Source organism: Blennius ocellaris, assembly GCF_963422515.1.
Source record: "Blennius ocellaris genome assembly, chromosome: 8".
In the NCBI taxonomy this organism is placed as follows: Eukaryota; Metazoa; Chordata; class Actinopteri; order Blenniiformes; family Blenniidae; genus Blennius; species Blennius ocellaris.
This window is the reverse complement of record NC_137657.1, coordinates 16,553,795-16,566,968: the sequence shown is the minus strand read 5'-3', so window position 1 is coordinate 16,566,968 and position 13,174 is coordinate 16,553,795. Positions and strand designations below refer to the sequence as shown.

The window sequence follows — 13,174 nt, the reverse complement described above, 5'->3', positions numbered from 1 at the left end:
TGTGTGAATGTATAGAAACTGTATACGTGTGCAGAAATGTTCAGTATTACACCACTGGGTTTGTCTTATATTGCATGAAGGGCATTGCTTGCTGGCAAATTTTGCTTCTCAGGCCCAATGCATCCTCATTTCCCACTCCATCTGTCTCAGTTTTGCTCTTACAGTAAAACACCACTAGACTTCAGCAGAAATCACTGGAGAGGAGTAATATTTGAGAGATTTTTAATCTGTTCCGAAACCTGGATCGATGAAAATTCAGCAGGTGTTTCTATGTCACTAGATTACACACAGAAATTGATTCCATTGCTTCGCCCCCCACCGAAACCCGATCAAGCGTCCAAATATGTCAGGTTCACCCGGCGTTTACGGAATTGGATCAAAGGTTTGGCTCAGCCTTTGTGACACATAAACTGGTTGCGAGATGTGATGCACATTTGATTTGCTGTGGCAGTGCAAAGGATGAGCCTGATGATGCTCTTGAAGGCCAAAAATCTAAAGAAGTACATCACACCTGGTGCTTGTGTCCAACAACATCAAAGCCTTTCCTCTTCACAGAGATCCCTCCGCTGTGAATCGATATGGCAACGACAGGGAAAGGGAGGGTTCTGGCACAATTAAACATGTCACATTGAGCCAACAGAACAAGATGAGTTTCTGGAAACTCATTCCCTCATTCTGCAAAGATATTTACATTGTGTAGTGTCACGGTTTAGTCCTTCAAGAGCAGCACTGTGCGTTTACTTTCACAGGTCTGAACAGAAGAACTGTGCTTACAGCTTGAGTGAATACTTGGATTTATAACACAGACAACACCTTTATCACCCTGCTGCCAGGTGGCTTATTGTGATGACAATGGTTGAAGGAGGCTACTCAAACAACCACCTAATTAATCATGAAGGCAATATACCATTGCAAATAATGAAGTGTTACTGACCATAACCCACTGAAAACCCTAAAGCACCTTAAAAGCTACAAGTCAGGCAACATGATAGATTTTCTTTCCCCCATAGCCTGCATATATTTGATGATGTGTTCTTACTATTGCAACAACACATCATCAGTCGGGTAAAACTAATCTGTTTCTCGATGGTCTAACCCCAGCTCATGTTCCCTATTAGTGGGTGAACAATCCAACGCTTCGTCAACACACAAAGTGAAAATGTAAATGACGAGCACTTACCACTAGTGTTAACACGTCCCAAAAAGAAGACTGAATCAAGTGAAAAGGGAAAAGGGATCTGAACACGAAGGTTTTAGTTCAACCTTCTCTTTTTCAGACAATTTGTCAAAACTTTGAAATAAGGTCTGTTCAGTGACTCTCTTTCTTTTTAACCAGGCTTACCAGGGCAATAAATTACAAAAGGCTCCCTGGTTGCCTTTCACACTCACGAGAAGTCTGCCAGAAATGCCCAACTGTTAAAATGCCCAGAGGTTGGCCCAGTGGAGAGATCCTATTTCTGTTGTTTAGTTTGGAAGCGGCCTGGATGGATGGATGGATGGATGGATGGATGGATGGCCTCACTTGCAGAGAGTAACTCTACCTTTGTTGCTTTCGAGTGATGTGAAAGAAATGGTATGGATTTACTTTTTCAAGATACTGACACAAGAACTGATAGTTCCACCATGTCTGGGCCCCTAAGGTTTTCAGACCTGACAAGAAAAGAGCACTTTGAACCCAATTTTACAATTCGGTGAAACCAGAGTCTGTTGTCTGAGACCAAAGAGTAACAGAGAGGTACAAAGGAAGACAAACAGAACACTCACATCCATTTCTCAAAGTCCTGATTTTACAAATGAACAGATTCCAACAGCATCCATAATTTATGAACGAAATGTTGCCTGAATAAAAGCTCCAACCCACAAATAAAACTGTATCAAAAGAGGGAAAGAATGAGGGCTACAGGCTGAGGACAACTTATATAAGCATTGCATCATCAAAGAAATACAAAAAACAACAAAGGCTGTGTTTAGCTGGCTCACAGTCAATATAAACACCCAGCGTCCATTTCTCTTATATGTGGTCATTCTGAGCTTGTTGCTTTGGCAATTTTGAACTTTTTTTGGCCTTCGCCCCATGAGTGAGCAATTAGTGATGAACCTTGTAACTCTGAAGCTTAAGGAGGCACAAACAATTTTAATAACATCCGTTTCTTCACCCATGGGATAGTAAATTGCTCTGGATTTAACCAATTTCACTAATAATTTAGCTACATGCTCTGACCCAAAACAACCTCCTGAAATTGTAGTAAATCCAAAATATTCCCTGCAAACCATATTAGTAGCTGCACAGATTTGAAGAAAAAAAAAGGAACATGTGAATATGTTCCTATGAAAAATAAGGCGGGAAAATCTTTAGAGAAAAGGCAAATCTCTGTTTATTGAATGATAACAGAGCCGGGCTGGAGAGAAAGGAAAAGGCGACTGGCGACCTGAACAAAAAGTGTAGAAAAAAATACATCCAAACATAAATCGACTGAGTTGCATGCGCAATACTACCACACCTCTTACAATGGTATTACTCTCATGATGTTTGTGAGAAGGTTAGTTACAGGTTAGTTACAGGTTAGCTACACCTTAGTTAGCTTGTGAAGCAATGCATTAACTAGTTAAGAGCTGCACGTCTTCCAACTCTTTTCTGCTCACTGAGCCAACTGCATTGTCTGAAGTGGTTGTTTTCCATGGTTACTATTGAGTTTACTACTAAACTCCTTTTTTCTGAAGCATAAAAATCATGAGAGACTGTAAGCATCTATACAATTAGCTTGTATCCACAATCCCTGTGAATAATTAGGAAACAGTGTTGACTTGCCTTCATACTGTATATACGATGTATATGTTTTTGTCATATGAATAAATGGAACTGAAAATTGAAAACAACCTTCCTGCTGCTGTCTGCATATATTAATCCAAGCTCATTAGTTGCGTCTTCTTTTGATTGCACTTATGGCAATTTATTTTCTAAGCGCCCGAATCATCGAGACTACAGAACATCACCCTCTGAATGACTGATTCAGCTGAAATCAAAGAGTAAAACAGTCATTAAACTGCCAGACAAAGAGCAGATGAGCTCAACTATGCCACCGCAGCACTGCAATAACAGAGCTATGTGTACATTGTTATACTAAGTATGACAGTTACTCACCCAAGTAACTATTTACTTTTATTTTGCAGTAACTAAATGTTCATCGTCTCAGTTGACAATCACTTCTACTACAGTACATGAGCCAACTTTGTAGTGGTGACCTAAACAAAAGACCACGGATGACTTGATAAATTGGTTTCTGTTATGTTTGCGATTGTGTGCCTTCCACTTCGTACCAGCCAGCTCTGCTGGCCTTAAGCAGATAAGCCCCTTATCCTCTGTAACATATCCCCTCACTCCTTCCCCCTCTCGCATTGATTACTGTATAATTACAGCGATGCCTTTTTAATGGACATATTAGTCATTAATTTTATTGCTTGGCATGGGTTTCAAGGAGTGTGTCACACAGCTGTCTGCTCACCTGAAACACACCTGAAGAAGTTCAGTGAGTGTGACACTTTCACTTTCTGTTGTCAAGAACACAACACTTCCAGTAAGTGGCCAACACCTGAAGTTTTTAAACAACCGGTCAGACAAGGCGTGCGGAGAGAGAGAGAGAGAGAGAGAGAGAGAGAGAGAGAGAGAGAGAGAGAGAGAGAGAGAGAGAGAGAGAGAGAGAGAGAGAGAGAAAGAGAGAGGGGGGGGTGGCACATTCAAATTTCAGATACATTGCAGACAATACAAGTGGGCGGCCCAAATAAGAAGCTTCGGGGGAAAAAAAAAACAGGAACAAGGTGATAACATGTGCCAAAGTACACCTGCATGCACACCTGAGTCAAGCCACTCCTTTCTCACATGACACATGAGAGATGGTTGAGGAGCAGTGGCTTAAGAACGCACTGAAACCTACAATTCAGTTTTGTTCTGTTTTTTTTCCCTGGAAGGATTTCTAAGTTTGTAAAAGCGTTTTTGTTTTTACACCATGCAGAGCATGTTCCTCCCAAAGATCTAGAAGGAAACACTAATTCATCGATATCCTGTGGGACTAGCGTACCAGATGAAGATGTGGTCTTTGAATGTTATGATCCTTCTTCTGTTCTGTTATGGTGAGTACAGAGGAGTTTATATGGTGTGATGGTTTGAGTTACAGATTTTTGGTTTGTAAAATAAATAACAATTCCTGAAAAAGAAAAAAACAACAACAACAACAACAACACAGCCATAAAGTGGATAAATGTGATCTGATGTTGGGTAATTTTCCATCTTATGAAATGTGTAACAGTCCCAGGGAACAGCGAGGATTTTGGACTTTTTATATGACTGCGATGAATCAAGTACTGTTTCATTCACCTGTTAGTCAGTTTAATATTGACTTCTGAACCATTTATGAGAATGTTAATCTTCATCATCCTGCTTTATGTCCCTCAGAAATGTTAAATACTTTAATAATTGGGTTTGTAAACCCGTAACTGTGTGTATGGCTGTAAAGACAATTTATTGTATAGACATATTGTTTTTCTTTATACTACATGCACTGAAAATGTTACTTTCCTTACACCTGAGACGTGGTAGGTCCTCGATCCTTGAATTAAATATGTAATGGCCAACGTTAAGCAACAAAGTACCTGTCACCAGCAGACACAAAGTCCATTTTAAATCACCTCCTGGAGTCCTGATTGACGTTAAAAGTTCAATCACTCAGGCCTGAGTCAGCCCGTGTGTTAAAGGACACACATTTTTTGATCTAAACCAGTTTGGGATATTTGAGCTTGATCACATTTACAGGGTTTGAAACTTTGGGCGGCAGCAAAAAAAACCCTAACATGTTACCTTTGTTTTTAGATCCTCTGCGGCTTTTGAAAAAAGTAAAGTCTTAGAAGTTTATCCCAGTTGAATCTGAGTAAAAAGGTACATCAGAGTAAACTCTGGATAATTTGCCAAGCCATAACAAAAAAAAAAAAAAAAAACATCACTGCAGTTGCGATGCATAATCTCGTAACTATATTTACTCCAATTTCACAGATATAAAAAGATCCCAGCATTATCACCTGACACTAAACAGTTCAAAATTCTTTCCCTGTTTCTTACAGCTTGTCTTTCAACGGGGAAAGGCAAAGTGTTTTTCGAGTCTAAAAACTTCTTCAATGTTCTCCACTGGGATCCTGTGGAGCCGGACTTTCCGGGACAAAGCGTGCTCTACAGTGTCCAATACCAGAGGTAAGACAGACCAGGATGATGGATGAGTGAGTGCAAGTCTTGACGTTTGCTCTTGCAACACCTTTATGCCTCCATGTAAAGATACATATGTAGAGGTGGGTCAAGAAAAACTGTTTGCAGGGTAAACAGAGGTCTGAGCTCACAGTCTCAGTATCTGTTGAGATACTGTAAAATCAGTATATTGGTCACCAGATGGTCTACGGTTGTTTGCAGAAGGAATATATATATAATGTTTAAGTGTGACACAGTGAGTCTGACTCAGAACCAGCACCTTGTTCTCAAAACTTTTGAGTTATAAAGCCACTTGAAAAGACTGAAAAATTCCACTTGAAGCTAGTGTATTTGTATTAAGCAGGACCAACTTATTATCTTCTATGTTTGAGCAGAAACTTATATAGGTGCTCCAAATTAATTTTTTAGTTTAATACAAACATTGCTGTTAATAGTTTTCAATTCAACAGTCAATAATCACTATCCCACCCAATCTGCCACTTAAAAAGTACAATGCTTGACTTGGAGGGACACTGAACATTTGCCATTTCCATCTTTCAACAAGACTTCAAAACTAAATGATTGTCTAGGATCTTGCCAGATCACATTACTGAGGGCTGATAGGTTTCACTGCACTGAGTTGATGAAATTGCTAAAAGAATTAAGCCAGTCTGATATTTTTCCTTTTGTAAAATTCCCCAGGTTATCACGCTTTTTCTAATATACAATATTCAGTATTATAAAAGATTATTCTTTTTTAGGGAATGTCATTTTATTCCTTTTATTTTTTTGTTTGACTAGATCAAACTCTTTTTAGAAAAAGATCAGATAAAAATTGAACATACCAGTCCAGTGCAAAAAGGCATTCAATTAAATATCCTTTTAAATAATCTAGTATGACGCTATGACATAATAAAGTGTACCATTATAAGACTGATTCATTAGAAAATGAATCTAGATAACCCCAAACCTTCCCAACACCTGTTGATGTAATCTATACATTTGTTTACATTTTACTGCGCTGCCAGTCGAAATCAACTCTCAAGACAATCTTCAGAAGATATCCAATCTTTTTTCGTTCTTTCTTTCCTTTTTTTTTGTTTAATTTTTCCCCCAAAAATAAACAAAGCAAAACGAACAAACGAAAGTAGGTATCCACTCTGAGTCCTGTGTCTTTATTCAGTTTTGAGACCATTGTCTGCTTTCATGGCTCACATGCAGAACTAGTTTTGTTGTCTTCCTGTTTCTCAGTTGCTGCAAATTGCCTCGGAAATGTCAGCTTCTCTAATTGCTCATGACGCAGTCTGTCAGACAAATGTCAAGTGCCTCCAGTATCCTGTTGACTTCTCTCCCAACCAGTGTCACCTGGAAAAAGCCAGAGTCACTTCCAGCATTACATTGGCTGAGCCGGGATGCTGGTTTAACCATGTCCGCCCGATATCAGTCCCTTGATGAAACTAAATGTTATAATTTGTCTCCCTTAAAAAGGCTGTTGTGAGAGAGATCTGTGGGTGGTTCAGTTCCACAACAGAAGGAATGCTGGTTTTCATGATTTCCTGCCACAAAAGTTGCAATCTGTATTTTTAAGGGAGTAATCTTTAAGAATGTAGCATGATTACATGTATGCAACTCATTACAGACACGGTGAGAAGAAATATGCGGTAAAACACTGTCAGAACATCAGCGTTCTGTCTTGTAACCTGACTGAGGAAACACCATCAGTTTACGACGTCCGCTACGTGGCTCAGGTGTCCGCGAACGGAAAGTCTCTTGACTCCACGACGCTGTTCAAACCTCTGGCAGACAGTGAGTACCACCAATTTACCTCACACGATTTATGTTTATCTTTCTCCCGAAAGCCAAATCTTTTACACTTCTATCCATTCTTGTCTCCGTAGCCACTTTGGGTCCACCTATTTTGTGGACACGCACGTCCAAGTCGACGTTGTTTGTGAACATCTCCCTGCCTTTGGGGCCAAATGGAGTCTCGATCGCAGACATCATCGCCAGGAGCAAGGCGGGCTCCTCCAAAATTGTTTTTCAATATACTTTACATCTTACTCATCCAGAGTGGGCTGCACATGTAAGTGTCCTTATAAACAATAACTACTTTGTGTCTGAGGCGCATGATGCTTTGCAGACTGTATTACAAGAAAAGACATTGCATTATTTCATCACATTAAATAAGCCATAAATTGCCTTTTGTGATTATTGTTTTTGAAAGCTGGTGATGGTTTGTTTAGAAAGCCTATAAAAAAACAGGCTAAAATGTATTTTCAGTATAGAAATAGGTTTGGTGAATCATGATATTAAGCTAAAATACAGGTCTTAAGGGGGACTTCCAGTTTGTTTCAACTTTGCTTTATTCCCAATTATTGTGGTTTGACGTGCCATGCTGTGCATAAACTCTTCTGCGTTGTAGAAACAAGTAGAGTAGAGTCAAAAAAGGCTGCACAATTTATCATAAATGTATCACTATTGCATAATGGGCACTATTTTAAAACAAGTAGTTTTTAGCTGTAATAATCATCACTATGGATAAGCCGATAGTACTTTTTTAAAGGACGAGTACTAAACTTTAACTACTTTATGATATGAGTACTTATCATATGCGTAATTCCTACTCCACAACGATATGCAAGGCTATCTATGGGTCGCACTGAACCACCTCAGCTCAGCCTCTGCATCGAGATAAGTGATGCACCGACTTTATCGGTGCCTCATAAATCTCCCCCAACAGTCCAGTAATCTGAGCACATATGTAATGCGGCAGGTTGAAGAGATTATGTTACATGACTTTTAGTATTTTATATTTCATTTTGGCACTGTTGAATTCTAGCAGAACTGTTCTACCCTCCTCTAATTGTGCTGCTCTTGTTTTAAAAGGGTAAAAGTTTTAGGCCATTAACTTTTAGGGTTACATTGTCTCACCTGACATGGACAAACTTGCAAGAGACCATATCGATCATTCACATGATGCATTTTGTCTTTAGGTCAATAAAAGCACAAGTGGACAGTTTGTTATCGGCTTGAAGAAGCCGGCAAACTATTGTGGCTATGTGGACTACAGGCCGTCTTATGAGTGGGGTCGCAAAGAAAGTGAGCAAGCCCCCTTCTGTGCCACCGTGTCCAAACTATCAGGTGAGTAAAACATATACATTTTACCGTATATATGTGTGTGTGTGTGTATGTGTGTGTGTGTGTGTGCGTGCGTGCGTGTGTGCGTGCGTGTGTGTGTGTGTGCGTGTGTGTGCTTATTTCCTTGCCCTTTCAGTATTGTACAAGGAGTTAATAGTACTTTTAAATGTATCTCATAATTAAGTTCTTTATTTCTTTAAGTAGTGATTGAAAGCAGCAGATGTAGATGTATAATATTTACAGAAATTTAAATTCCCCTTCACTTGAAACAACATTGTGACACTAACAACTTCCCTGAAAAGCCTTGAAGGGCCCACCTGCTGTGGAGAAATGCCAGAATGAAGACGCTTGAAAATATCGCAATTTCTACATTTTAATCAGCTCACTCGAATCTCGTCAAGTGATTGCAGCCACTTGTGAACAACAATATAGTGTTTTGGTAATAAATCAAGTAATTTTATTTTTAAATTTTTTTACAAATCCTTTAAATGACTACATCTGGATCAGGAGAATGAAAAAGAAAGTGTGTGCTGTTTTTGAAACAAGGTTGTGCTAGCCACAATGACCCTATTGTTCATTTTTTGATGCCGACTCCACTAAAATAGTGTAGTCCAATCTTACACGACAGTAAATTAAATGCCATTGCAGAAGAATGTTGTCATTTGTGCATCTCGTACTTCTTGCTGTCATACTATTGTCGAACCGGTGAGATAGAGGATTAGATTGCACGGTCTAGTTGCAAGAATGATGTTCTCACATCAGCTTGTTTTAGGCCGTACTCTCTGCTCCAACAACACACAATAACAAATGTAAGCCACCTCTTTTTTTTTTTTTTAATCATTACAGAAATGAACAAGCTTGCGTGTGAAATACACTTGAAGCCATTGCCAGCTTTGCTGTTAGATTCCCAGAGGGAGGAACCTATTCAGCATGTGTCTTGATTTCTGTTGAGATAACTTCTCATCAGCCAACAAACACGTACTTCTGGGAAGTAGTCGCGTGAACTGGTACTTTCAGTTGTCAACAGACTTACATGACAGGTGTGCTGCAGCGTTATTTCCTCACAGCATGTCAGAGCATGTGTGTGTGATAGGGGGGATTTTCAAAGCTCACCATTTTAAAGCGCTTGAGGGTATCTGATTTTACACCGAGTATTTTTGCAATTCTTTTTTTTTTAATATGCAGCATGTTCTCTTTCAGACATTCATCAGATGCACTGGATTCTCGTGTGTGCTGCCATTGTGGCAGGCCTCATAATAATGTCAACTGTTTTCATGTGCGCCTACATGAAGGGTGGAAAGCCGAAGATCATGCCACAAGCACTTGTAAGACTTCTGTTATTTCATGTGTCTGAGTTACAATAGAAAAATGTCACATTACTGGAAAATCAAGACCTCTGGCAAATGCACAAATGTACACACATTCAGTTTGTCACTGAGGCGGCAGCCCAAAAGTAATTACCAACACATTGTGATTATTATTTTAGGAGTGTAGGAAAATTCCAGTGAGTCATGGCCGTCATTACAGTTTATCGTAGGCTGTCTTCATTCATTGTGTAGATGTAAAATGTGCCTTACGTCTATTGATGTTTCAATAGGTCAGCATGCCATTTGTGTTGATGGAGATATCTGATTGTACTTTAAATTCATAGTTCACATTACTGCTCTGTCTTTTTCTAAACAGGTGGCCCAAAAAGCAACCCAGAATTTCCTGCAGTTTCCAGATGAGAATCTCATCATTTCCGAACTGAAGCTCGTCTCTCAAAATGAAACCACAGTTTATGCCACAATCAGGATGGAGTCCAGTGTGCCCTCAGCTGGGTCTGAAGGTTATTCCCCCCAGGACATTCTCTTCCATGCCTGGCAGGATGGTACTGGCTCCTCTGTGGGCACAGGTGGAGGCAGTGTGATGCCGAATCCTGCCAACAGCAGCGCCCAGTCGTCGGAAATCTACAGCACAGTGGCTGTTCATGTCCCAGAAGAGGAAAATGGAGATTTTCAGATGCCCATGAGTGAAGACAGCATGACAAGTGACCCCCTGCTCTCTTCCAGTCGAAGACACTGGGATAATAGTAAAAGGAGTCCAAAGCTGATGTCAATAACATTACCTGATGTTGGTTCTGGTGAAAGCAATCCAGCCAGGCCGCTAGTGCTGCAAACGTTGCGGGATATCAATGGACAACTCATGTTGCCTTCACTCACTTTACAGTTTCAGGACATTATTGAAAACGCTGCCTCGCCAGTAAGTCCAGAGAGGAAACCCCTCCTATCAGACCTCATAGACTCCAAGGATGGGCTATCGTTAGCATCCTTGCAGAACTTGGACACCTCAGAGTGGTCGGACTCTGGGTGTGATGAGAGCACTTTAAACAGTCCGACGCAGCCTTACTGCAACTCAAATTACATCGCCACTCAGCCAGCTGGTATTTATCTTCAACAAGAAACTCAAACAAGACTAGCCATTGCTGAATTAGCTTACAAACCAAACTGGATTCATACAATTCTTCCTGAATGTGCATCCACAGAAAGCTGTGAAGACACGAGAACAAACTCTCCTTGGACAGAAGGAAATGAGGAGGATGAAGGCAATGAAAGAGTGGAGCCTTCATTTGCTTTGGGAAAGTGGACAGTACACATTCAAGACTAACAGTGTTATGGATTTAAAATCAAATTCCTGTTCTTTTTTGGCCTGGAAAACTGGAAACATTTTACCTCACTACCAATTTGTGCATTTGTTTTGGATGTTATAAAAAGGGAGGGAAAACAAGGAGGACTGAAGCCTGCTTTGATTATAATGCTGAGAAATCAGGCAGTTTCATTATTGTACTATGTGTATTGTCGTAGAACAGGAAGAAAAACAATGTCTGACTTAATCACAAATCACTTTTATTAGACAACTCTACATCTGCAATTATATTCTTTGCCAAATGTGATGTTAATGTTTTGCTTTATATCTGTTTCTATTTATCAAGTTTAAACAATTAGAATGGCAACTTCAACCTACATTAACTGAAGGCTTTGCGATTGAAGAGTGGATTTATATGTATTTACACACACATTGAGTCACTGTTTACTTTGTCAAGTCTTTGTTTAATGGGGGATAACACATGCTCATGCCTCATTTGTAGACATTTTCAGGGTGACCAAGTCAGCTAAAAAACACTGAGAATCAGGGGAATGCCTTTCCCCAGCATAACTGAGAACCCTGTTGAAACCCCTACCCTACAGCTTCATAGCAGCTTCAGGACAAACCTCTGCACATCAATAAGAGCACGTCTTATCAGACTATACACATGTTCCAGTGCTTCAATCTTCAAGACAAGCATGCGCGTTTGTGTCCCTGAGACAACACACCATCCTAACTTATTATACTCCCACCCTAAACATACAAATCTAGCCAAGTAATTTTAAATTACACTGTGCACAGTATGGCTCAAAGATTAGATACAGAAACCAATCTGAATGTGTTGTGCCTGAACTAATGTCCAACACGGATTGTTTGTGCCAGCGACTTGTCCAAGACAGGACTAACATGACTGATTGTCTCCAGCAGATACATCTATTGTACAGTGTTTGCATCTGTAAATAAATGAAGTAGTCAACTCATAGTAGTTTATGAACTCATTTTGTCCTCATTGTTTGCTGTTCTTTCAGTGGAACCAAATGCAGTTTGGTAAATATATTGGAAGGAGGGGTCATGGTTCAGCCTAAGCCTCGCTGATAACAGGTAGGATTGTAGTAGCAGGAGCGTAATCTTTTATAGGCAGCTGTAAAGCAATATCACCGGGTATGTTGAAAGAGGCTGATGGAAGTCGCATAAAGACAGTTTGTGCACTGGAAATACATGTATTCCTACATGCTGAACCGATGCCACATAAAAGTGGGAGCATTTTGACAATTTTGTTTGACTTCCATTTAGATAGAATGTGTCATTATCAACAATAATCAATTTCAAAGTAATATTTGTGAAAGTGTATCAGTCTGGCGTAATTTACGATCATGCTAAAGACGGTGGTTTACTGGATCTGTTGCAGTGTTCCTGGTTCACGTTGGTATTGTTGGTCAATGACTTCATGAGAAAAGACTGTTCATGTAACTCAGACTTTGACCCTGAAACTTATCATTGCGCTGCCCAACAAACACATTCTTAGTAAAAAAAAGCAGAAAGGGGAGGTGGATTGTGGAAAGAATCCAAACTACAATTCAGCTGACTGTTATAACGTAAGCTTTGTTTCAATGAGTGAAGACATCTTGTTTTTTAGTCATTTGGTCTGCTTGACAATTTATTTGAACCAAATAGCAATTTAAATAGGCATATGCTCAAACAAGACACCCATGAAGCCATAAAGTACATAAATATAAATTATACATATATATAAACATAGAACAGACAATATATGTGACCTGTTTCTTCAAACAGTATTCTACCGGAATGTTAGGAAACGGTGACCCAATTTCAAATGTGTTATAAATTAATATACTAAAGACAGAGTAGCTCTTGTATCCTAGTTGGCGTTGTCCCTGTAATATTATTTGCAGGTCCTTTTATGTTCTTTTACTTTATGGGCAGCTAAATGAGGAAGTGATACTCCCATTAACTGTAACAAGACGGAGGGAAAAGGAATTGTTTGGAAGAAGGGAATGTTTTACAAGGGATAGTTATGCAAGCCATGTGGAGCTCAGGTGTTATACCTATTGTAAGTGTGGTTATTGAATTGATATCAGATATCCGAAAGAGATAATTTACAGTAAGAGGCACATATTGGTTCACATTCAGATTGGTGTATATGGAAAAACTGAGTGTGTT

General features: G+C 39.6%; 1 protein-coding gene across 1 annotated transcript; it reads left to right on the top strand.

The window, feature by feature from the left end:
* Positions 1-4,085: 4,085 nt before the first annotated feature.
* Positions 4,086-11,871, top strand: ifnlr1 (interferon lambda receptor 1; the record flags this gene model as incomplete). Its single annotated transcript, XM_080500511.1, has 7 exons — positions 4,086-4,128; positions 5,113-5,239; positions 6,870-7,036; positions 7,129-7,313; positions 8,224-8,371; positions 9,569-9,693; positions 10,052-11,871. 7 exons carry the CDS (start codon positions 4,086-4,088, stop codon positions 11,012-11,014), a joined length of 1,758 nt encoding a protein of 585 aa, XP_080356637.1. The 3' UTR covers positions 11,015-11,871.
* Between the last annotated feature and the right edge of the window lie 1,303 nt (positions 11,872-13,174).